This window comes from Hesperophylax consimilis, chromosome 5, assembly GCF_061612785.1.
Source record: "Hesperophylax consimilis isolate HC1 chromosome 5, BYU_Hcon_1.0, whole genome shotgun sequence".
In the NCBI taxonomy this organism is placed as follows: domain Eukaryota; kingdom Metazoa; phylum Arthropoda; class Insecta; order Trichoptera; family Limnephilidae; genus Hesperophylax; species Hesperophylax consimilis.
Genome location: NC_142840.1, coordinates 19,937,353 through 19,961,385, shown reverse-complemented (window position 1 = coordinate 19,961,385; position 24,033 = coordinate 19,937,353). Strand labels below are relative to the sequence as shown.

At 34.7% G+C, this 24,033-nt stretch overlaps 3 protein-coding genes across 8 annotated transcripts in view; 1 reads left to right on the top strand and 2 right to left on the bottom strand.

The window, feature by feature from the left end:
• Window positions 1-843: 843 nt before the first annotated feature.
• Window positions 844-16,005, bottom strand: Ugalt (UDP-galactose transporter). Of its 2 annotated transcripts, none has more exons than XM_089632046.1 (6): window positions 15,897-16,005; window positions 15,350-15,411; window positions 15,021-15,131; window positions 11,353-11,567; window positions 7,918-8,190; window positions 844-4,033 (listed from the first exon to the last, which is right to left on the bottom strand). In XM_089632046.1, exons 2-6 carry the CDS (start codon window positions 15,393-15,395, stop codon window positions 3,674-3,676), a joined length of 1,005 nt encoding a protein of 334 aa, XP_089488172.1. In that variant the 5' UTR covers window positions 15,396-15,411; window positions 15,897-16,005; the 3' UTR covers window positions 844-3,673. The 2 variants fall into 2 exon arrangements, with proteins under 2 accessions (XP_089488172.1, XP_089488173.1); XM_089632047.1 differs by having other exon boundaries at window positions 15,889-15,993.
• Window positions 16,006-18,445: 2,440 nt separating this feature from the next.
• On the top strand, window positions 18,446-23,861 carry LOC149423627 (uncharacterized). The gene is made up of 2 exons (XM_089631689.1): window positions 18,446-18,947; window positions 22,779-23,861. The coding sequence occupies exons 1-2, from the start codon at window positions 18,596-18,598 to the stop codon at window positions 22,880-22,882; spliced, it is 456 nt and encodes a 151-aa protein (XP_089487815.1). The 5' UTR covers window positions 18,446-18,595; the 3' UTR covers window positions 22,883-23,861.
• LOC149423626 (uncharacterized) overlaps window positions 23,281-24,033 on the bottom strand; it is a 44,897-nt gene continuing 44,144 nt past the window's right edge. For all 5 annotated transcript variants that reach the window (XM_089631684.1, XM_089631685.1, XM_089631686.1 and 2 more), the window contains 2 exons: window positions 23,593-23,668; window positions 23,281-23,392 (listed from right to left, as the gene is read on the bottom strand). In XM_089631684.1, the coding sequence (XP_089487810.1) occupies window positions 23,376-23,392; window positions 23,593-23,668 (93 nt within the window). In that variant the 3' untranslated portion in view covers window positions 23,281-23,375. The remainder of the gene's footprint in view (window positions 23,393-23,592; window positions 23,669-24,033) is intronic.

Genomic DNA, 24,033 nt, shown 5'->3' with positions numbered 1-24,033 from the left:
TTATTTTTTAATCCCTTTGGTCTTTTTGTGCCTTTTACATCTTTACCTTGTACACCGACGACAATCTACTGCCGGCACAAACTGGTAACGTCTCTGTGCTATCTCATTTCGGCAGTCTTAGAAAGTGATAACACCACACTAGGTATTATCATTTAAAAGTTTACAATAGACACTTTTTAAAATAATTGTAATACATATTCTAAAAAGACATCGACGGCCATTGCTCGCGTGTTTGCAAAAGATTTGTCAAAGTTTGTGAATTTTTTATATGAAATGAAAAAGTGACAATAACCTATTATAATAAATACATTTGTGTGAACTAAATATATTTTTAGTTTTGTATAAAGTGGTATTTTTACAGTTCAGAAAAAAACAACTGTAAAAAATCCCTCTATTTATGAAATCAAATTTTTTATATTTTCAACTGCAATATCTGTTTAAAATTTGAAAGTCTTTCATCTGCTTTAAGATAAAAATTTCATTTTGGGAAAATTTTCCAAAAATAGCTAGTTTATTGGAAAATTAATGGCAACCCAGAATATTTCTAAATAAGTCGTGACTGACAAAATCTCAGAATACCCCAGAAGTTACATTCCTGGGTTACAAATAATAACCCGACAATTTAATTATTTTTTTTATTTTAAAAACTCTTATTACTTACCATCAAGTGGAAAATGTTGCTTATGCAATGATGGAAGACATAGCTAGTATGTAGAGGAATTGAACACATGAAGCCTGGGTGGGAAGGATGCATTTATCTATTCGGTTACTAACCGGTCAAATAATAATAATTTTATAATGACAAGTACATAATGTATAATAATATTGATTTTATTATTAAAAATAAGTAGTTTGAAATACATTAAAATTAACAATACCTAATTCATAATAATTAAATGCATTATTGACTCGGTAAGTACCTACATCAGATCACATTTCATAGAAATTTTGATTTATAATAATAATACAAATAGAAAATAATTCTATTTCGTATTGAAAATTTATAATAAAATATTACACAACATTTAAATTTAGCTCATTTAAAAAAGCTGTTTTCAGTCGAAAGATATTTGACATAATTTATTTAATTAATAATAAAATAGCAAGATGTAAAAGAAATACTGAAGAAGCTGAGTATCAGGAGATCAACATAATAATATATTAACGAAGGTAGTGCCGTGCACGGGTTAATAGTAATATTCATTCCTGACTAATGATATGGTCGGTGCAAGACCAATACCGCGGAAGAACCATTCGTAAAAATGTTCAGAAGAGATGTACGACTGGGGATGGTTCGTTCACGGCATTGTCTTTAACCGAGTAGTCTATTGGTCAATTTCTAAATTTGAAACCACCAATCAAAGAAAGCTTGTGCTGTTCCACTGAAGCACCAAAAAACGTATTTTGAAATTATTAGCTAATACGTGGTATTGAATTTACATAGACGATATAGTACCTACTTAAGATACACAAAGACGAATTCATAAAATTTCATCACTAAAAAATAATTTATAAAAATGGCATGCAGCCGTGTATGTATTCACAAAAGTGGCTCGAAAATGACAGATATTCTTAAAAAATTGGCGATTCGGGATACAACATACATTTTTATGTGTTTTTTTTATGTTAAAAAAGTTATTATTTATTTACACAACATATCCAATGACAACCCTGGTGAACTTTATAAAAGGGACCAGGTGACTGTTACAGGAATGAGGTAAAATGGGAGAAAGCACAATGGGCCTATGGCCTAAGTGCTCACAGGAACTATATGTAAACCGTCTCCGCTCTATAAATACACAACCCTCATATAAAAAAAAAAAATTATTCTAAAATCAATAATAAATTATGTCTTTTTTAACATCAATAATCTTATCAATTTTCATGCCAGTGATTCAAAGGGTAGGATTGGTAAGATTGTAGGGTGATCAATAAAAGTGCTTTGGGGGGTTATTTTATATGATTTGGTGATTGGGGAATAGGCATACTTTGTGCACTTTCTTCATTATAAACTCTGTAGAAATAATACAGTGCTTTTTTGTTGAGATTTACGTTTGGTGCAACTTAAAAGCTTCCGTTTCTTAACCACTCGAGCGATGGCTATCCAAATTCAGGTAGGTGAATCAAAATTAACTATAAATTTAATGAATTTTGAATGTTTTTTTAAAAAAACCTAAAAATTTAAGATAAACCGTGAAATCTGGGTGGATTAATGTGTTCCGTATTAATATTTGCAGGTATGATATTAAGTAAATTGAATGACTAATAGAAAACCAAACACCTGAAAATCTCCATCCCTCGAGTCGATAAAATTCCAAATGTTTTCATGACAAAAACTCACTTACCGAATGATAAGAATCAACAGCATTTATTGGTTTGTCCTTCGGACTACAAAATTTTATGGATGGAATGCTGAAGAAAAATTTACTTTAAAAGTGGAAATGGGCCCAAAAAGGTAACCCGTGTTAAGCCAAAAATGAATGTTATTTTGCGATAGCCACTTTCTGTTGAAATGAGAACTCAGGACAGGTTTATATAATACTTAACAGGATTTTAATCTCAGATGCTTATAAATTATAAATTGTCAAACATGAGTAATTATTTTCTTAAACTTGTGAGATGTGATAGTAAAATGTAGCATTATTTTGATAAAATTTTGTAAAGCCTTAAAAAAGAAATCTCCAAATAATCCATAAGAGTGATTAAACTTTAAAAATATATGATGTAAGATAAATAATGTTTAAAAAAAAACTATTTCTAAAAACTTATAGGAATTCAAAAGTTTACTGGGCGGCTGGTCGAGCCATAAAGTACGAAATAGTATTAGGGCCAGTTCTTTATCATAAATTCAAATATGTATAACATTTTCATCAAATGGCAAATCAGCTCCATTTTGTTTTTTTGACCGTTGAAATTTCCTCACTGAACGCCGATTCTAGGTTCGTTTCAGCTTTTGAACAATTTGTGATCTTTGATAGAAAGCTGAAACCACAGACCAAAGAAAAGATAGATCTGCCCATAAGGGCGAGGGAAACAAACCAACTAGCGCGGAACGGGGAGGTGTCGTGGGCCGACAGTCTACAGGCAACTCGCATTGTAGAATCACTATTTAGTCTTCGAAAATAAAATCTGCTTATGAATAACTAGTCCTAACAATGGTCCATGAATTGTTCGCTATGTAGTATCAGCTTGTTTTCAAAATCGAATATTTTGTTACAGTATTTAAAACACTTTTACAAATGTTTTATAATTTACTCACCGTAGTGCACATGAAAGATAAGTGAACACTCAGGCGGTCTGGAGAGAAACAAACATTCAGGCCTTGCACATAAAAGTCCCACAATGAACTGTGCTGCAAACCTTTACCTTACTTTAATGAACGTTACTTTTCTGCGCAGTTGGCGGCCAGTGTACGAATGATGTCTTAGTTCATGACATACTCTACCCCTGCTGGTGCCAAAAAGATTGTCACGTGGTTTGCCTCCAGCTCGTCGAAATGATGCTCAGATTTTGCTTTAGGGCATGTCTATATCTTCCGAGTCTATGTCTTCATGTGGTTGAAACAGACATAGAATCGAAAAAAATTAAAACAAAATGGGGCTAATTAGCCATTTGATGAAAATTTTAAATTTGAATTTGTGGGAAAAACCCCAATCTTAGAGTCATCAATATTTTACACCTTTAGCGGTACGCTTTCTGTTTTCTTGGGCTCATAGCCGTAGAGGAATATCGAACTGATAACCAGAAACGTTCCCAGAGAAAACTGAAAGGTCAGGTCAAAGTCAAACAGATATATGGAAGCCACGCATGAGATGATGATGGCCAGGGATGTGGCAAACCCCTTGAGGATGTTATCTGCGTACTTGACCACGACAGCCACCACCAGCCCGCCGCCGGCCTGCAGGCACACCAGGTACCAGACAAAGCCATCGAAGCCGTTAAGCAGTTCCCCCATGTTGCCGCCGCCCAGCAAGAAGGTGATGAAGCCGAAGGGCAGGGAGAGGAGACTCAGCTGGACATTTCGCATCCAAACCTGGAATTGCATAATTTCATATTTGTTAAAAAAACACCAAAAAACACACACACAACTTAGAGTTTTAGTGACCATTAAAACTCTAAGTGACCATTAAAACTCTAAGTGACCAACTCCTCAATCCACTTACGTACTTGATAAACCGTAGAAGGTATTTTTCCAAGCTGCTTAAAAAATGGACTAGTAATTCCTATTTACAAGTCAGGACCTAAAAATGATATCAACAACTACAGACCTATTACTCTACTAAATACTTTATCAAAAAGCTATTAAAGAACAGCTCTACCATTACCTAGAAACCAATCTTCTACTCTCGAAGAACCAGCATGGCTTTAGAAATAACAGAAATACACAACGCGCCACAATAACAGACTTTATCAATTCTAACCTTGACTCATAGAACAAAGTAATCTCAATATACCTAGACTTATGTAAAACTTTCGATACAATATCTCACAATATTCTATTTAAGAAACCTATTAAAAAAAGAAAATTTGAAAAAGTACAAAAGGCAATTATTAAACTAATTCTTCAAGTACCATGCGATACAGACTCCGAAAATATTTTCAGACATCTCTATGCAAAATCGTCTATTCTTTTCCTCTTCAAATACAAACCACAGATCCCTTCACTATCTCAGTCCTCAAGAATAAACCGGTCTTCATCAAACCTAACAATCCCGCTAAAGCACACGACCCACGGACAAAGATCATTCAACTACTACTCCATTAAACTGTATAACTGCATGCCACCTTCCTAGAAACAACCTGCTGATAATTCACCAAGACATCAACTGTACCGGACGGTGTGTACCGCTCTCGGCGGCCGACATTTCATAATGGTCGAAGCAAGGAGCCGGAGCGTGGTTTTAAAACTTACGTTGAGCCTCGATACCTCGAGTCCCGCTCGCCCCCGCGTCGCTTCCCCTCAGCGCGGGCGCCCGGCCGGCCCCAGGCGACCGCCTGGAACCAATCAACGCGCCCGTAAGCAACGCCGTACGGCAAAACATTTTGAATTGAAGATTTATTGAAATGTTTAGACTAAGTTTGAGAGAGTTTGGCCGTAGATATTACGAAATAAAATACATTGATAAAACGGCCGGACTCTCCTAAACATAATTAGTTAATAAAAATTAGTATTAATTTAGAATTAAGAAAATTAATTACGATTTCCCCTGAATATGTTGGGCCGGGGACCCCACACTGAATGAATGTATGTACAAATGATTAATAACTAAAAATGCCAGAGAGGAGTGGTTAGGATCGATTAAAAGAGCATAAAGAGTAGAGTAGTTCTAAAGGTTGTGACCTCCGCTAATTAAATCTTAGCGGACGTCACAGCCCGCGGATCATCAACAACCCGCGAATGAAGGCAGCGCGTCGACCCCGCCCTCCCCAAAGTCGGGAGAGGGGGATTGCACAATAAATACGGCGCGCCAGCCTTCAGCTCGCTCTCTCTGCCTTGGACCGCCACCAGCTACTCTACTCTGCTCTTCCCGACCACTTCTCTCTGGATCTGAACTTGGATACTTCTTTGACTTGGCTCCCTCCTGGATTTCTGCCCCTGCCTGCCTCCTCCCGCACCGAGGATAAAGCAGATTCCGGCCCCGAACTGAGCAAGGATAAAGAAGATTCCTGTACCGACCGGAGCAAGGATAAAAGCAGATTCCTGTACCGACCGGAGCAAGGGATAAAGTAGATTCCTTTACCGACCCGAGCAAGGGTAAAGCAGATGTCTACCCGGACCTAGCGGCCATCTACGGACTGACCGGCCCCCTATTTTACAGTCTGTGTAAAAGACCCAACTGGTCGATTACATCAACTAAAAAAACATATCACAGACTGGATAAAATCTAAAGGCACACTATTTTTCCAAAACCTATTTGCTCCAAACCAAACATAATAATTAATTTAGAATTTAAAGTATACAATTAACTGTAATATAACTTCTGTTTTGACTTTTTTTTCCTCTCAGCTTAACTGCTCGTTAAGTTCCTTTCATGTATATTTCTTACTTTTCTTTTCATTACTCATATATGATATTATGAAGTTTAAATCATGTTCTACATTTGTAAAATGTACCTGTCTGTACAAGAGTACAGACAGATACAGGTACAGTGTGTCTACAGAACATTTTGATACGTAACTTACCTCAAATTACTACATTGTGTCTATATAAAATTACGATGAACATGTCAACACAGCTTCTAACTTCTAACCTAGTAATGTAAAATACTGCCACCATGGGTGGAACTACGGTGGAGACTCCCAAGGAGGATATTGTGTTTCCACCTATGACGGCAGAATAACACCCATGCCGACACCTCGGCATAGGTTCTCCTAGTCATCAATCTAATCATATCACATTTCATTCTACTACCACGTTTTATATATGGAACATCTGTTTGTATTACTTGCACCCAATGTCAATATGTATACATACCTATAAACTGTATGTATAAGTGAATAGATAAATAAATAAATAAAAAATAAATGAAAAAAGTGATTTATTTATGGGCTATTATGCCCTTTTGCGCTACCTCCTTCTTTAGACAACATTTTGAGGTTTTTAACATTAAAACATTGGCTAAAGAAGTAGGTAGAGCAGCACGGCATAATAACCCAAAAATAGATTACTATAATACTTTCGGCCATGAAAATCTCAAATCATATCAGTTCGCTTATGATACAATAATACATTGCAAAATATGGCTTTACAGTTTAAATATTTATACATCTTGACAGACTCCAGATTGTGCTTATCTTTGGGCCAACAATTAGGAACTCGATCTCACACTTATCGATTATCCTTCCTAAACAAATATCATATTTTTTACCAAGCTCAATCTAAAAATCTAGAATTGCCTTCCCTCCTTTTGTGATTACATCTCCACAGTCTCAAAGAATTGTTGTGGTCTGCAGTCTGTAGGGTGAAGATTTCCCCGATAATAGGAAAAGGCATCAGAAGAAGAAGAATGGTCTCAACAGCATAAGAAATGTTTAAATTATTATTTACAAAAATACTTACTAAAACAACGCATTCCCCCTGAATCAGTGCTAAAAACCATTGTGGTATTATATTTAGATGAGACATGAAGTGAAAAAATAGGTTCCTCTTTTTACCTCCACTTGACCTCCAACTGACCTCCGGCTGACCTCCAACTCTCCCAACGCTCTAACTAAAACTACCGAATCCGGTCTACACGCACCGATTATCGTGTTCTAATAGTGGAACAAGTTTCAACGAGATAGCAGTAGAAGCAGTAGCGCCTCCAATTGTAGTTCTATGCTATGAACCCACTTTACGGGGTGAAAGCAGTGAAAGCTAAACAAGATTGGAAAAAAGCACTTACATTAACAAAGTAAATTCACGCACACAACACAAAAATCTTTAAAATTGCAAGCCTAATTTATTTGTATTATTTGCTTATAATTTCTCTTTCCTGCATCAAATTTCACTATTTTTGCACAAGTAGCTAGAGTAAATTTATATCCATTTAGAGCGCCCGCAGACGAGAGACTTTAGTCGCTGCGATAGTTGCGTTGCAACAGTTGCAGATGGATAAAAATCCATTACGGTATATGGAGGTGCGCACATGAGTGATGCAACATTAGTTTGAATTTGTATGAATTTTGGAATAGTTTCCAACTGTCGCCGCAATATAAGTATTTTGTCTGCTGGTGCCTTTAGACTATGATAAATCTGTTTACATGTACATATGTACAAATCGGTAACCGGGTAAAACAGAACATGATAAAATAATAGGTTAGGTTAAGTTTGAAATTTGTCCTCACTTGTCTTCCATGTTCCGTTGTGTTTTGTCATGTAACTGTAGGTACTGATCAATCAATAAATAAATACAAAAAAGTGTTTTATGTACTCACAGATATGTCGGAGCCTTTGAGCATCTTTTCAAAATATATTCCTGCAAATCCAGAGATAAAGCAGGCGGCTAAGGCGGCAGAAAAGCCAATCAGACGGGACTGCGGGGGGGCGTTGAGGTTGCTCACGGGGGGTGGGGGGGACGAAGACAGCTGCACCAAGGCAACACCCAGGGCCAGGAGCGCTAAGGCAACCCATTGACCGTTCTTCAACACCCGTCTCAGAACCAGCACGGCGAAAAACGCCGTGGTGAGAATCTTCAACTGGTAAGTCACCTAGAAATAAATCAGAAAGATTGGTACCTGAATAGGTCAGACCGAGGAAGAGGTGGCTAGACTGTGATTGAAGCTAGAACTGCTTGAATGAGGATTGGAGTAGGACAGGAAGAGAATGGCGAGGGATGAGTTCCTGAATAGCCTTACTGTAAAACAAAAATCTGTTTCTGTATCACTAAAAACAGTGAGACACCACCAATTCTCACAGCTCTATCTGGCTGAAATCTATAGGTCAATGCAACTATTTACAATTTAAAATATCATTTCTATCACGAGTTATAGACCTTTGTAATATCCATTCACCTGTCGTAACATGTATGAGATGTCATATTTAGTATAACAAAATTATTGGAACCAAATCAAACATACTATTTCGGATTTCTGTGTGTTCTCATGAACTCTGATCCAATATAACTAGTACAATAACTGCCTCAACACAGGCTAGCCACTAGCTTAGTGGGGTTATGAGAATCCTAAACTTTATCAAATTGTTATGTATTCTATCTATTACATGTTTACAGCTACAAATTTATTAAATAAAGATATTATTATTATTAATGAACTTAAACTTATTTTGAATTTAAGTATCATTTTCAAAATTCAAACTTCGTGAAGGATTCAGACAAGTGATAAAGTAGGTACCTACCTGTAATATGTTTATTTTATTTTTATTAATACCCCAAACTAGGCAAATGCCCTTATTATGGTGGTAACATAAATAAGAAAATATAAAAATAAAACATAAGAAAATATAAAATGAAATATAAAAATAATTATACAATGTTGTACATTATATCGTTATGCAAATGGTAAAACAAAAACAAAAATAATAAATATATATACGATAATATGGATTAAGTCGGAATGAATTCACTTAATGGTCTTTTTTCAGTCAGACAATAATTTCTTTCAGGAAGCTTTCCGATTATAATATTTGAACAGATTTTTTTTTTTCAATATTTGAATTATAATTTACAACTAATTTAGAACTAATAAAATCCATGTACCTAAAAGACCCTGGAACCTGGACAGAGAGAATTAGGGTGATTTTTAATGAATGACGTTGAAGTCAAATCTAGGGTGAGGTGAAACTGCCTGGCAGCCATCTTGTATTCAAACAGCTGTCATCGGTAATCATGACACACTTTTGAAAATATTTGTAAGCAATGTGGTATAAAATTAATTATTTTATGTTTATATTATTAATACATATAATGTCTTATGATTTTTTTTTGTTATTTGATGAGAGAGAGAATGGGACGTGTTATGATAAAATTAAGTAGGTAAGGCATTTTTTATACATCCTCCCCCTCACCCCGCAACCAGTGGCCGCCAGCTAATATGTGCTCCCGAGCGCCGAACAACCAACAAAATATCCGACATGGCTAATCGCAATACGATATTCGGTTCGGTTACAATATCTCATACAAAAGGTACCTACTTATTAAGCGCGGTTAACTTGCAGACCCGACTGTGTCTTGTGCCTATGTTCGTAGCAGTTCGTTTTCGATTGTGAACCAAAATTTGACTGCTTTGTTCGCGTATTCTGTGGAACAGTCGAAAGCATGGGTACATACTATTCTTTGCAAATATTAACATAGCGAGGACGGCGTCCGGAGCTTTACCACCACATCAGAAGGAACGGTTTGTTCAGTAGAAAGTTAAACCAAAACGCAGATGTGTGATATTATTGTCGATATTATGTCTTCAATTTACCATCTGCTCTTTTTCAGCGAATGTTCAGTTAAAAGGTGAACTCCCCTAACGATTTTTCAAATGCTGATGACACTTTGTCAATTTTGCAACTTTTTAATAGAACATACTTGTTTATTAGAAGACTTTTCCGAGACTGCAAAATTACTAAAACTTGTGTGCAACATTACAATGACCTGAGTTGAAAGTGAAAGATGTTTCTCAACGTTAAAAAGAATAAAATATAATAAAAGGAGCGGAGAATAGAATGTCTTTATAAATAGGTAGGTGTACCTTTATTTAATATATTTTCTGACTTAATGTTGTATTCCTTTGAACCCCTACATATTTTGATCATCGGCCGCCACTGCCCGCAACATCAAATTATTCTCAAATAGATCTATCCAGGGCCTTTTAGGTTCATGATAAAATCAATCAAATCACTCATTGAATAGAATCTTATTTGTACAATCAAACCTTATATTTAAAAACAGTTTTAGATAACCTATAAAGGCATTTGACTTAAAACATAAATTTGTTATTATTTAAAAATTATATAAAATAATAATGTGGGTGTGGAATCTACGTGATACTTGTAATTTTTGTTATCAGTTCATGAATGACCACTAAAATTCATTAATGACTAAGTATTGGGATTTAAAAACCGCCATATCTGTTGCTGATAAGTTATAATTAGGTAAACTTATAGATAATATGTATATACGGATAGATAAAAAGTTACATCCGATTGAAAAGTTAGATAAAATCATATTTTTGTAAGCCTTTCCCACAAAATCCATAATTAAATTAAATAGAAAAACGACATAAAAATAATGTTATGATTATTCACGTTTACTTCTTCGGATTCCTTTTTGTAGCTTTATTTTGGTTTTAAATTTTGAATGTTGTAGAAATTTATATCATTGACCAGTAAAATAATGTTATTGGTCTATGATATAAATTTCTAACACTGTCAAATATGAATGCAAATAAATAAATATAAAATCCCAATGTGAGCAAATAAAATTAAACCATGTTATTAAAATATATTTAAATAAAATGTATATAATAAACTAGGTGTCCAGAGGTAACTTTGGGAGGTGATTACTATTAATAAGTACGAGAAAAAAAGATAAATTACTTTTTATTCGTAATTTAAAGGTAGTTTGCAGGATAAAAAATTCTTCTACGGAAAAATATTTTTGTATTGGTAAAAACAATGGAATTTCGAATAAAGTTGTTTGTTTTTTTTACTTCTACCACCATCATCATGTAACCATAGTATAAAATCACCTCCTGAAGTTAGTGCCCTTTACCCCCGTACACCCTGTATATGTATAGTAAATTTGCAACACGTAGAGTGTTACATACTCTCAATATCGCTGGATGGAGGTTCTATTCAGAATGGTTGCTTGAGCAGTTGGGACTCTGGCTGAGATGTGGGATAGGCTTAATAGGGTTTATTCTCACTTGATATGTGGCTGCATCCAAGTTGGAGGCGGACACATACAGTAAGTTGTTCTGCAGGATGTACAGGACGGAAGGAACACTTATCCGCAGCGTGTCGTAGGGGTGACCAAACACCGTCACCCTGATCGCCTTTATCCCCTGATGCGTGCTGCCAGTCTCTATAATCACCAACCCGATGCACACAAAGAGTTTCACCAACTCTGCCAAGAGAACAGCTGAGAAAAATTGAAACATTTTATGATTAATTATAACATATTTTTGTTAACACCCTTTTTTTTCAATATGATCTGAATTTTTCACTGACTAAAGTTTTATTATATCCCAATTACGGTGAGTTCCCAAAGTGGCCAAAGAAATAGGAGGTAGAAAAGGAACAGGACGAAGGGATGATAGGGGTATACACATATACAAGGTTTAGGTGAAATGTTTAGCATACAGTTTGAATTCAATTTTTTTCATACAACGGAAATGAATTTCACGAAACAGTTGAATACAACTCTTTTTTATATTGGTTTTGGGAAACTCGTAGTACAAGCGGGAAACTGGTGATTTTTATATTGGTTTTGGGAAACTCGTAGTACAAGCGGGAAACTGGTGATTTTTCAGAATAACTTTTTTTGATTTGAGCTTTCGCTTTCAAGTAAATCTAGTGCGAATTTGGAATTTTATATGTCAAATTTTAAAGAAAAAATACAGTCACTAGGGGGTTAATATCAGCTGTTCAATTTATTTTAAAATGCATTGAAGTGTAGACATGACTGCAAAAAAAAAACATATATTATAAGGCTTTCCTTTAAATAAATACAGTAAATCCGAACTATGACATTTGACTTTGAATTTTGCAAGGCGCCTTTTTAAAGATAAAATAAATATGTTGGCAAGTGACGAAAGGACAAGCTAGAATATTATTAACACATTTCTGGCGGGTATTTTTTGCGCTGGCGCTACGCTGTCTCTAGGCGAAAATAAAGGTCCCGCAAGAATTTCTTTAATTTGTTTTAATGAATGAATTTGTTTTAATATCTTCGAAAATAATTAAAATATTTTAATAAAAATTTCTAAGTATGTTATTTCAGTATGTTAGGAGCATTTTTTAGGTTCAAAATACTATAAACTGAAGCAAGTGTGATGAGCCACTAGCATAAGGGGTTAAACAAGATAATGTGTAGTCGAGTGCTTTGACCACAGATATAAACCTTTGTCTAATATAATCACCAAGAGATTTAGCTAAGACTGATAATTAATAATAATATACCTTTGAAAGTAGCTATAACTTTGTGGTTATCCATTATAAATAAATTAAGCAATTTTTATTTTTTAATAAACGCCGACCGGTTACAAAACAACCATCCCTTCCTCAGGGCAAAATATATGCTAACTTAACCTTACAAAAGTATGGGTTAACATAATACAGGGTTTTCCAATAAGAGGTGTTATTTTGATATTCAATCGTAAAAGATCAATGGTTTCGTTGCTTGTGTGGCATGTAGCGCCGTCTTGTTGAAAGTAAACGTTGTCCAGATCAATACCATCCAATTCCGGCCATAAAAAATCATGAATCATCTCCCGATAGCGCAATCCATTCACCGTAACTGTTGCTCCAGCCTCATTTTCGAAAAGTAAGGTCCAATGACTCCGCCGTACCATTAACCGTACCAAACAGTCACACGTTGATAGAGAGGCTTTTCAACAATAACTCTTGGGTTTTCCGAGCCCCAGATGCGACAATTTTGCTTGTTGACGAAGCCACCGAGGTGGAAATGGGCCTCATCACTTAAGATGATTTGCATTTGATTCACTCAAGTGAATTTTAATAATTTCAATGCGTTGTTGAAGCGTGTATTGTTCCATTTTTATTAATGGCGTAGTTTCTACTTGTCAAATGTCAAAAAATGACAGCTTCAAAAGTAACATCTACCGAAATAGCGGGCTATTCAAAATAACACCTCTTATTGGAAAACCCTGTATATTACGTGTAGTGGGGTTTGTTGGCGTGACTAGGGATTAGTGAAGAGTAGGATGTAAAATTTTATATATTAATAATTTTTCAGTTCAATGTTGCAAAACTCTCTAATATTAAACCAGCTTTTTATACAAGAAATAATATTGATATGTTTTTGAGGAACGCTAAAGATAAGGACCACAAATTGACTTATTCCAGCACATATAAACCAAAATGATGTTCCTCATTTTATATCGGGAAAAGAGGCCAAATAACATTTAGAATCAGAGAACATTTAAGGTGTCCATATCATATATCATTGCCAACAATCATAGTTCTGAAAAAATGCAGGGATAAATATTCTTCATAAATAATAAAGGTACACAATGACATAACTTTGAAGTCTTGAAATAAAGAAATCCCTTAATAATAATGAGTCCATTATCAATAAACAAAAAATGTTATCTTATAGTCCCATCTTAGACATGTTCCCTTTCACCGTACGTTCCACCCCCACCCCCTCCCCCACTCTTTACTAATCCCAAGTCACACCCACAACCCAATACTTCAAGGAGTATATTATGTTAACCCATAGTTTTGTAATGTTAAGTAAGTATGTATTTTTCCATGAGAAAGGAACGGTTGTTCCGCAAACCTGTCAGCGTTTATTAAAAAATAAATATATAGTGGTTCAAAGTTACATTTTTTAATTTATAATAATAATATTGTAAATTATTATGAAAAATTATAAAATGAAGTAAATGAAACATCAACCTTGGCTTGTGACTTAAAAATCCTGTTAAAATATTATTAATCTAGAATTACCATTATTTGTTATTTAAGTACTATTTACATAAAACTTATCTTTATTGACTGTTTTATTGGAAGATAAACATAGCAAACTCATAAAAGCTTGCAAATAAAGTGTCGTTCAATGTGAAAATTTTCAATCAGTCAATATTTTCTAAAAGTGAAATTTTTTTATTGTTATTTATTTTATAATCAGACACGATTGAAATATTGTTTTGTTTAGAAAACATACTATGAAACAGGCATCTGGATGTGTAATTTGATTTGAAATAAAATTTATGAATAACTAAGTAGTAGATAATAAAATAATTAAGTATTTTATATGTGCAGCAACACTAAATGATATTGTAGATATATTAGTGTTGGGTTTATCTATATCAAACACCTATTTAAATTAGGCCCCAAATATGTGTGAGCTGCTGTTAGTCTACTGGCAGTACCATAGGCCCATTCTGCAAGTCTTGGGACATGTTGTAGTCTAAAGTGAAGGAAAATCCAATACTTAATAAATGGAGTTATGCCAGTTAGTATGTTCATTTCCAGACAAGGTATGTGGTTTCACAGAATTTGAACAATCCATCAAACTTCAAAGCTGATTTTCAAGTTCTGTGAAGGTTCTATTCAAGTTCCGTTATTATATCACTATTAGCCAGTTATTTTTCAAAACTGAAATAATAACAGAACTTGAAAATCAAATTATTCAAATTGTGTGAAACAACCCATCCGTAGTTATTTTGTACAATAAAGGTTTGAATTTGAATAGATCACTAAAGTGATGTTTGTCGCGGTGAAGAAGAGTTTTTGGATGTTGCGGATTATTGAGTTTAGTGGCAAAAAGCGTAGGGGAGATAAAGAAGGCTGGCAGAATGTGTGTAATGTACTCTTGTAGGAAAAAAAACTAATAGTCGGTGCTTACCTGCAGCCGATGAGAACATTTCCACATCTCTGGTCCGAGCATATCGCATGCTGAGCCCCAGAACGGCATTCTGAACTGTTAATATAACTAAACTCACATATTTTATATAATCTGAAACAAAAAAAAAACATATTTATACAGTAATCGAATTATTAACCATGATTTTGTAAATACACCATTAAAGGCTAGGCCATTCTTATCCCACATTTCCCATTCGCTGCTTGGACACTAGAATTCACTCTCCCATTCCGCATCCAGATCATTGGATGATCTATGTAAGGGTAGGGCGATACCTTCAGTACAAGATAAAAATACTAAATATTTCTTACTGTTAGGTTTATGCATGATGAGCGCTGGAGGTTCAGTGGCAACCATCTTCTACCATTGCCATCTAAAAGGAATTACAAACATTATTGCACATTCTAAAAAATATAGCATTGGAATGTTTTATTGCTTGAAAAAAGTACCAAAACAGTTGGACTATTGTTGTGTTTGCACTTTCCCTGGATCCAAAGTTTTAATATGTGGTATTTATAGTACCACTATAAAATTCCATAAGTTTATCAACTTTACTAACTAAACCAAACGCGATTATATTATTTACACTCTTCATATGAGCAGATCAAACCGCATATAATAAATCAAGACAGTTTATAATTAAAATTAAATCAATTATGACCGATCTTATTTTATAAAGTTTATAAACTAGGTTCTGAATAAAAATAATCCAAAACAAATTATTTTGAGCGCAATAAAACATATAAATATTATTTCAAATTTCTACACCAAAACGGATACTTTTATGACTTTGCGTTGACAGGTATTACTTAAAATGTAAACCACAATTAAATACAAAAAAGTAACACACATAATCACCATAAAAATGATAATCACTCAAAGTATACGGGCATTAGAATACAAATATATATTTTAAATAGCGCAGCCCCCACGTCAACATTTCAAATTTGACATTGGTGACGTGATTAGAGAAGAGGCGTATTTATCGTACCCAGTAAAAGTACCGGGTATTTTCATGCGGTACTTTGTACTTGTGACAAATCTCCAAAATACCTGGTTCCAAAATACTTGGTTGTATTTGTATCACAAGTTTTGAAGTACTTCGTACTTTAAAATATTACTGACTTCTCACTCTCGTCTGCTAGAAAGTTATATGAGGAAAAGGGAAAGAGTAATATTTTTTCCTTCGGCACTGTAAAATACAAATGCCTTTTCACAAACACATTGCATTTCAAACATTTTAAGCTATAACGAGTATATATTTAATTTTTGATATCGTCATATTTTGCTTTTTTATTTGAATATTATGAACGTTATAATGTTGGGATTTTAGGATAAGAGTGGGATTTCATTTAATTTGTAAAGTATTATTATACAGGGTATATCGGCACGTACCCGACAAACTTTAACCAGCAATTCCTTAGCATATTTGGAGTAAAAAAATTTATGGGCACTTTGCTGTACGGTAACATTTTTTTTTCAATTATAAACAAAAAATTAATAAAAAATCCACACTCCGTCACTGTCATTGGAATTGTTTCTCGTGTTAAACAGCTGTTATTAGCAAGTGTGTCAATAAGTGTCCTCGCTCTTTCGTACACACTAAATAATAATAGTTAAAAATGAGACGAATGGTGCCGTGCCATTTCGTTTTGATTGTAAAAGCGCGCCAACGTAGGTACGTACGTACATTATTCAACGAAACTCGAACAAAATATTGCCAGACGGGTTTTCAAACTTTGAGAAAGGATAAAACATTGGTGACATGTGGTGAAAATATGAATAGTAATTTTTTTATTAAAAAAAATGTTACCGGACAGCAAAGTGCCCATAACATTTTTTACTCCAAATGTGCTAAGGAATAGCTGGTTAAAGTTTGTCGGGTACGTGCCGATACACCCTGTATAACAATTTATTTTTATATAAAAACTTTCACAAATTGGTACATAGTTTAACGCATATATTAATTTTATTTACGTGTTTCTTTTTCTTATATAATATTTTGTAATATGAACCAAGATCGCCAATTTAACTGTCCAAAAACGGGACTAGTAGGACAGTCAAAGTCTTCAATGGATTGAAAAATAATTTTTGTACGGTAAAAAATAAATTTATACATTTTTATAGAATATATTATTTTTTAATGTATAGTATTCATTTAAAATTACTCCAAAAGAGGTGTCTGTAACCAAATTCACCATAATGTTTTATGAAACCTGCCTAACAACATTACGCTACGAATGTACAAAAAATAAAAATCTTACAAAAAGTTTGCAAACATTATTTATTTTGAACACCTGTAAGTAATGTTATACCTTCTTGTTCCTCCCATCCCTACCCCCAACTTCCCTTCTCAGTGCTCAGCACGCCTAAGGTCCCCGTGACTCGCCGCGCCGTCCCCAGTCCCCAGTTGCCCCAGTTGTACCTCAGCACGTCTCAAGCTGGGTCCAGACATGTTCTTTTGTACGTACCGTACCTCCGTTTCGTACCAGCGTCGCTATCCAAAAACTCTGGACGCATCATCTTTTGTCCGTACCGTACCTCCGTTTCGTATCCACGTCGCGATCAAGAGCCCGTATCTCCGTAACGTCGCTGCGATCATCGCGTGTTCATTTCCTCCCACCATGTCGTCGACTGCGGAAGTGTTTGAGAATTTGACGATTGCTTGCGCGTCCTTCATTGTTATTCACAATAATATAACGAAAAAAAAACAAAAAAGGCGACGTTGGTGGGAGTTAGAATTGTTCAAAAACAGAGAAAGATGTCGCACGCCGCGAACACGTCCAGACTGGCGCAGACCCGTACCGTATCGCCTTTGAACGGGTCGAAAAACCGACTCGCGATGGATCGGGGCGTACCTCTATCCGTATCAAGACGCCGTACCACCGTACCGTACCGAACGAGCGTCCAAACTAGCGTTCTTGATCGCGACGCTGATACGAAACAGAGGTACGGTACGGAGAAAAGAACATGTCTGGACCCAGCTTCAGGTCTCTGTCACCATCCTTCATTTTATAGTACCAGTCCCCAGATTACTCAAAATAGGTATAAAATACTTGAAAGTATTTTGTACTGGATATTTTTACCAGGTATTTTTTGTACCTGGGCTCACTAAATCCAATATCGGATCGTACTCACAGAACCCACCTCTAGACGTGATCTTCGTTTCATTTTAGCTATGGCTTTTATTTTTTTATACTCTTTTATGGCAAGTCGCAAACATAATATCTAGCAAAGGTCATTATGACCTTGTTAGAGTAGTTCTTGCTCTACGGGAATTTACTTGCTTTCTAAAAGTAGTCTATGTTCCTATACTTGAGAGATGTTTTAAAGGTCACTTTCAAATATCAGTAAATTTATGAACATAAGTATTTCTAGCTGCTCGTCAAATGTCATCATTCGAATGACAAGACATTCCGGAAATATAAAATAGGCCATAGAAAAGTTACGCTTTGCAAAATCGCTTGATCGCTTGCTTGCGGCCGGTGCTCTCAGTTTCTGTTTACACACAAATTATTGTTGAAATATAGTATATTTTTAATAAAAAAATAATAATAATGGCTGCCACAAATTATGACTATAGTGGTTTCTTCGAACAACGCCCCCAAATTGCTGCTCAGTATCATTTTGGATCATGCAAAGTTGAAGCAGCGCGTGGCAATCACTACACCAGTACCAGCATAAAAGAACAACAAAACAGCCAAATGATACATATTTCAAACAACACCTATTATGGTCATCATCCAGCGAAACCTCACGGCGCAGGACCCCATGATGGCGATGACACCAGGTTAATGGATTGCGACATGGTTCCGATTTCGTCATACTGTACGCCGGAACGGACACTTGGCAGAAAAAGAGCCAGCGATGACGTCAGTTATGCAAGTTTCAAGCGATTCAGACAAGAAGGTACGTTCTATAAACAAACTATGTTTCGGTATACGCATGTAAAAGTGAACGTTACGTCTCCATTGGGGGCGATACTTGTATTGCCACTTGAAGTTTAGTACTTGAATAACTTAACGGTACTGTTTACCGTCATCACTTGTACATGCATTAAATAACCGATTCTCTAAGTTAATTTGCCATGGGTTATTTATTCACAGATTGCTTTAAGTGGAGATAAGTGATTTCATGACACCGATGACTATTTTAAATAAAATAATATTTCCTGGTGGCATGCATACAAAATGAAATGTAATAATATTACAGCGATTTTAACTAAAATGTACCGGTAGTCGGTTTAGCATACTGACTACAGCTCCATATCTTCATAATCTAACTCGCTCAAAACTGCCAAACCTTGATAAAAATCTGAACAATTCAAGTATTGTGGTGGTTCGGTAATAATATATTGTCTGTTGATTACGCAGAGCACTTTATTACTCTGTTAAATATTTCTTATGAAAAGGTTCCATAAGCAAACTGACTAGTTTTGGTGATGTTAGTTAAGATTTCAATACATCGTTAAAAGTTTTATCAAAAAATTACAAGAATAGTACGTTGTTAAGATTCCTATTTTTAAACAACATAATAAACAATAGTTAGTCATTTTTTGGAATGTTTAAACATGATAATTTTTCAAGTTTTCATTAGAGTTCAAACAAAGGTATTCGATTAACAAGTAAAACCACAATGGAGTCGCCATTCAGTTGTGGAATTTATCTTTTATTCATGAAGTAAATAATAATGTGTTTTTACTGATTAAATAATGAACCTATGTTTATACAGTTGGAAAGATATAACCTTATTCTGCTACTTGACACAAATGTAGTCATAATTATTTGAGTTATTAGCTACGCTGAAATGTGAAATACGCTGTCTACAGTAAACCTACATACATACATTGTTTTACAACAGAATACATTTGCATAAGTGTTGATTCAGAATGTATTTAAGAATGGGAACGACAGTCAAATGCTTTCACAAAAAATATCTAATTAATTTTTCCATTATCCTGCGCTATCTGCAATATTACATTTTTCAATGTCTTCAGTCAATTTTTTCTCCGAGATATAATTATTCTGGTAATCCATATTATTACTTAATCAATTTTATTGATTCCATGGATAACCATTTATTTAAAAAACATGTTGTCCTTCAATTATAACTAGGAAATTTTGTTGGGGATGGTGCGACTAACTCAAAAAGATACTTAACGGCCTACGTTAAAATATATTTTTTTGAAATAAATTACAAGTTATATGGTACTAACATAAAAACATTTTTATTGGTGTGCTAGAAAAATTTAAATAATTTATTATAGCTTTTGTTAAATACGTTGTAAACTGTTTTCTACATCGCTGTGTTGAATACAATACCACAGCCAGTCTAAAATGAACGTTTTTGTTCAAAATAATGAACCAACATAATTGCTTTATAAAGTTTATTGTGATTATATGGAATTAAACCTTAAAGTATAGGAAAACAACCTGATTAAATTTATTCACACTTTACTGTATAAATTTTACTACCGTCATGAAGAAAATAAACTTTTAAATGTAATGAACAATAATTTCGCTTTTATTTTTTCTCAAATCATGATCTCAAAATCTTATTTTTTTATTGTGTTGGTCTTGTATTCACAGAGATATGAGACGATGTATTTTATATTCAATTTGGAGTTTTTTTTTTTTGCTTGTCATTCATCTATGCACAAAATTCTTTTGCGAGAAATTAATAACAATTATTCTTATTTTTTCCAACATAATGTTACGCAAACATAGCACACATATTCTGGTGATGTCTGAAATAGCTTCTTTGCTTCAATGGTTTAGAAACTTGTTTCGATCAAGGCACAAGAGAAAGTATTTTGTAACAGTAAAAATACTTCATACAAGTGGATAAACGTTTTACATCTCTATCTAAGCTGCCACAGACTAACGCAACTATTAGATGTAACTATTTCTGACTCACCTCTATTTCAACAATATTTACTTAATGACAGTAAACCAATGTTAATCTTTTCTCAGTCGATATCAAACTGAATCAGTTAAACTTTGATATTCACATATTTTCAAAGAAAGGCCCTGATCTTTTTAGTTTAGTTTTTGTGTAATGTTTTGTACAAACTTACATATTCTGTTTTGTTAGCACCACCGCTACCTAACATAAATTTCAGATGCCAAATAAATAATCAAGCTTATGTCTTCGAAAACTGTAGTTTGTAATATTATACAGGATGTACAGGAGGTAAAATGCACTAACTTCGGTAGGTGATTCTGCTTGATGGTAGTAGTAAAAAAGATAAATAACTTTTTCGAAATTTCATTTTTTTCCCCTACAAACAATTCAACTTTTTTTTTACATGAAATATACCTTTAAATGTAGGAATTTCAAAAAAAGTTACTAATCTTTTTTTACTTGTACTATCATGTAGAATCACCCCTCCCCCCCCCCCGAAGTTAACGCACTTAACCCCCTATTGTTACAGCACTGTATATTTTTTTAATAATTTATTTTTTATATATATATATAATTTTGTTTTTATACTGTGGTTTTACTCAGAACCATTAGTTTTCAATCAATCGATCTCTTCATTTTGTTTTTTTAACACAGTACATAATCAAAAAATTTGTTAATCAATTGACATTAATTCGGGTGAGAAAGGGTTAACTAAAGATCATGAAAATAATACGCTACTTTATTTTATATTACTTTGTGCTGGAGGGGTTTGGTAGAGGAAAACCCCGAATAAATAATAAACACAGAACTCTTGGTAATCTGTCCATCTGCTCCATTATCCAACAATTACTATAATTCGCCCTTATTAGTATGCCAAATTTAGCAGTGTGCCTAGACCCGAGCGCCAAGCTTTGTACACCGACGGGATGAGTTATCTTAATCACTCAGTTAATATACCTCCGTTTAGCTTGCTCTTGCTGATCATTTTGCCAATCACCGTGGTTCATTGTTCTTGTTTTAGAACATTTCTGTTAGTCCTCTGTGTATTCTAGAACGTGTCGCATGTGGTTCTGTTTGTTTCATTCTGCCACATTTTAGTTTGAATAAGTTTACAAAATGAAGTCTCGCAAGCGTAATGTAATTATGGAACCTTAACTTTAAACTAAAATTATACTAAAGATCGATAGCGGTGTTTGTTTTCATTTTTAACATATTTTATATGTATGCACTGTAATTCACCGCTTTCATTAATTAATTGTTTCCTGGATATTGGAGTGGCGGTTTAGTGAAAAGAGTACTATATTTACTTTTGAATCTAAATAAAATTCATAGAATTTATTTGGTGTAGTAATATTTCATGTATAAACTTGTTACTCAGTTGCTTTGAAATAAATTTGTTATTAATTCGGTTCCACTACTCAACCCCTCTTTCAAATTGTGGTTTGGGAAAATATAATAACTAAGTACTAAAAACAGTGCATCATAAGTTGACCAGAAGCCGGTGATTCAATACTAAGTGGATATAAAGTCAAGTGATTCATGTGCAACAATTTAGGAATATTTCTGCAATATTCAAGAAACAGGGTCGGTCTTCCCGGATGGAGCTCAAACGATGAAATCAAATAAACGATTGACAAAAAATGATCAGAAATAGATACCACCAATCAGGTAAGTATATAATCTTATTTTGTTTCTCCCGTCTAAGGGTGAAGTCTGAGGAAGATCGACCATGGTCGGAGCTTTCTGGTCACCTTGTGATTGTGACGGTGCTTCACTTATCTCCACTTGGTAAGTTCGCTGGGCAGGTATTGTCACTGTCTGTGGCTTGCCTTTCAGAGCTGGTGCCCCCCCCACAGGCCTACCAGGCCCCCCAGAGCTTCGCGCGCCCTACGCACTGCAACCCGGACGTAACCCGCTGCCTCATGGCGCACATGATCTAACTAACCCCCCGAGTCTCGTCGCTAAACTGGGCCTTGTTTTCTGCAGTGGACAGGACTGAGGGAGCACGGAGAGTCAAGCCACCCCAACCTCCCTCGTTGGAGGACCTCCTGGCGGGGACGCACGGCTGCCACATGTTCCATTACATCCAGTAGCAGCAGCAATTGGCAGAAGGCTCAGTGTTGTGTAGTGTTTTCTGTGCAAATCTGTTCATTCAATTATATTAATTTGAGTTAAGACTAATTTTTATCATTAAATAGTTTAAGTGGTGTTCTAAATATTGTTGTACCATATGATTGTATTGTTACTATGAAATATTTTTACTAATAAAATTTACATTCTCGCCAGGTGTTTCATTGAAATAAAAACAATATCCTTTTATAGTTTTAAAAATTTATTAGCCTTTTAGAATACACACACTAAGTTAAATATAAATAAGTCAATGTTATTATGATTGGCAATCCGTCGGCTCACGTGTCGGGTGTTGTTGGGTGCTCACGCCTGACTCGAGTCTGTAACAAAACATTTCATTTCGTGTTACTAAAGTCTTTGTTTGTTTCAGGTACCATCGCAGTCATCAACTTAATCCATTCATATTTATTACAGGCAACGGCGGGGATGCAATTTCTCGAGCTTTTTGTACCTCGTATTCAAGGCTCTTGAAGCTGGTCCCCGGCGTGTGGTCACGCCAAGGCATGTCACTAATACGCACCGCTTTGGTTTCCAGGGTCCTCCGTCTGCTGCAGGCGCGTCGGGACCCGGTCTAGTCCCAGCCATTCGGCTTCAGCCTTTAAAAGAAACAGGCACTTAAGATGATTGTTACTAAGTTTCATTTAAAACTGATCTAATGAAGATCTGTGATATTTTCTGTGATAGAAGCATTCAATTAACTATTACCACTATTGTTCTTTGCTGTTTACTCATGTTATTTATAAATAAACTTGTACAAATTATTATTTAGTATTTATTACAATACCTTTCCCATCTATCTATATAAATAAAAACATTAAATGTTCATTTGTTCAAAATCTTAAATCTCCAAAAGTTCTTCACCAATTGCTTTGAATTTTGTTTTTTATATATATACCTATATTAAATGTGTCTTCAGGTGACAGGTAACAACATGTTTTTTAAAATAGCGCCATCTGTTGGG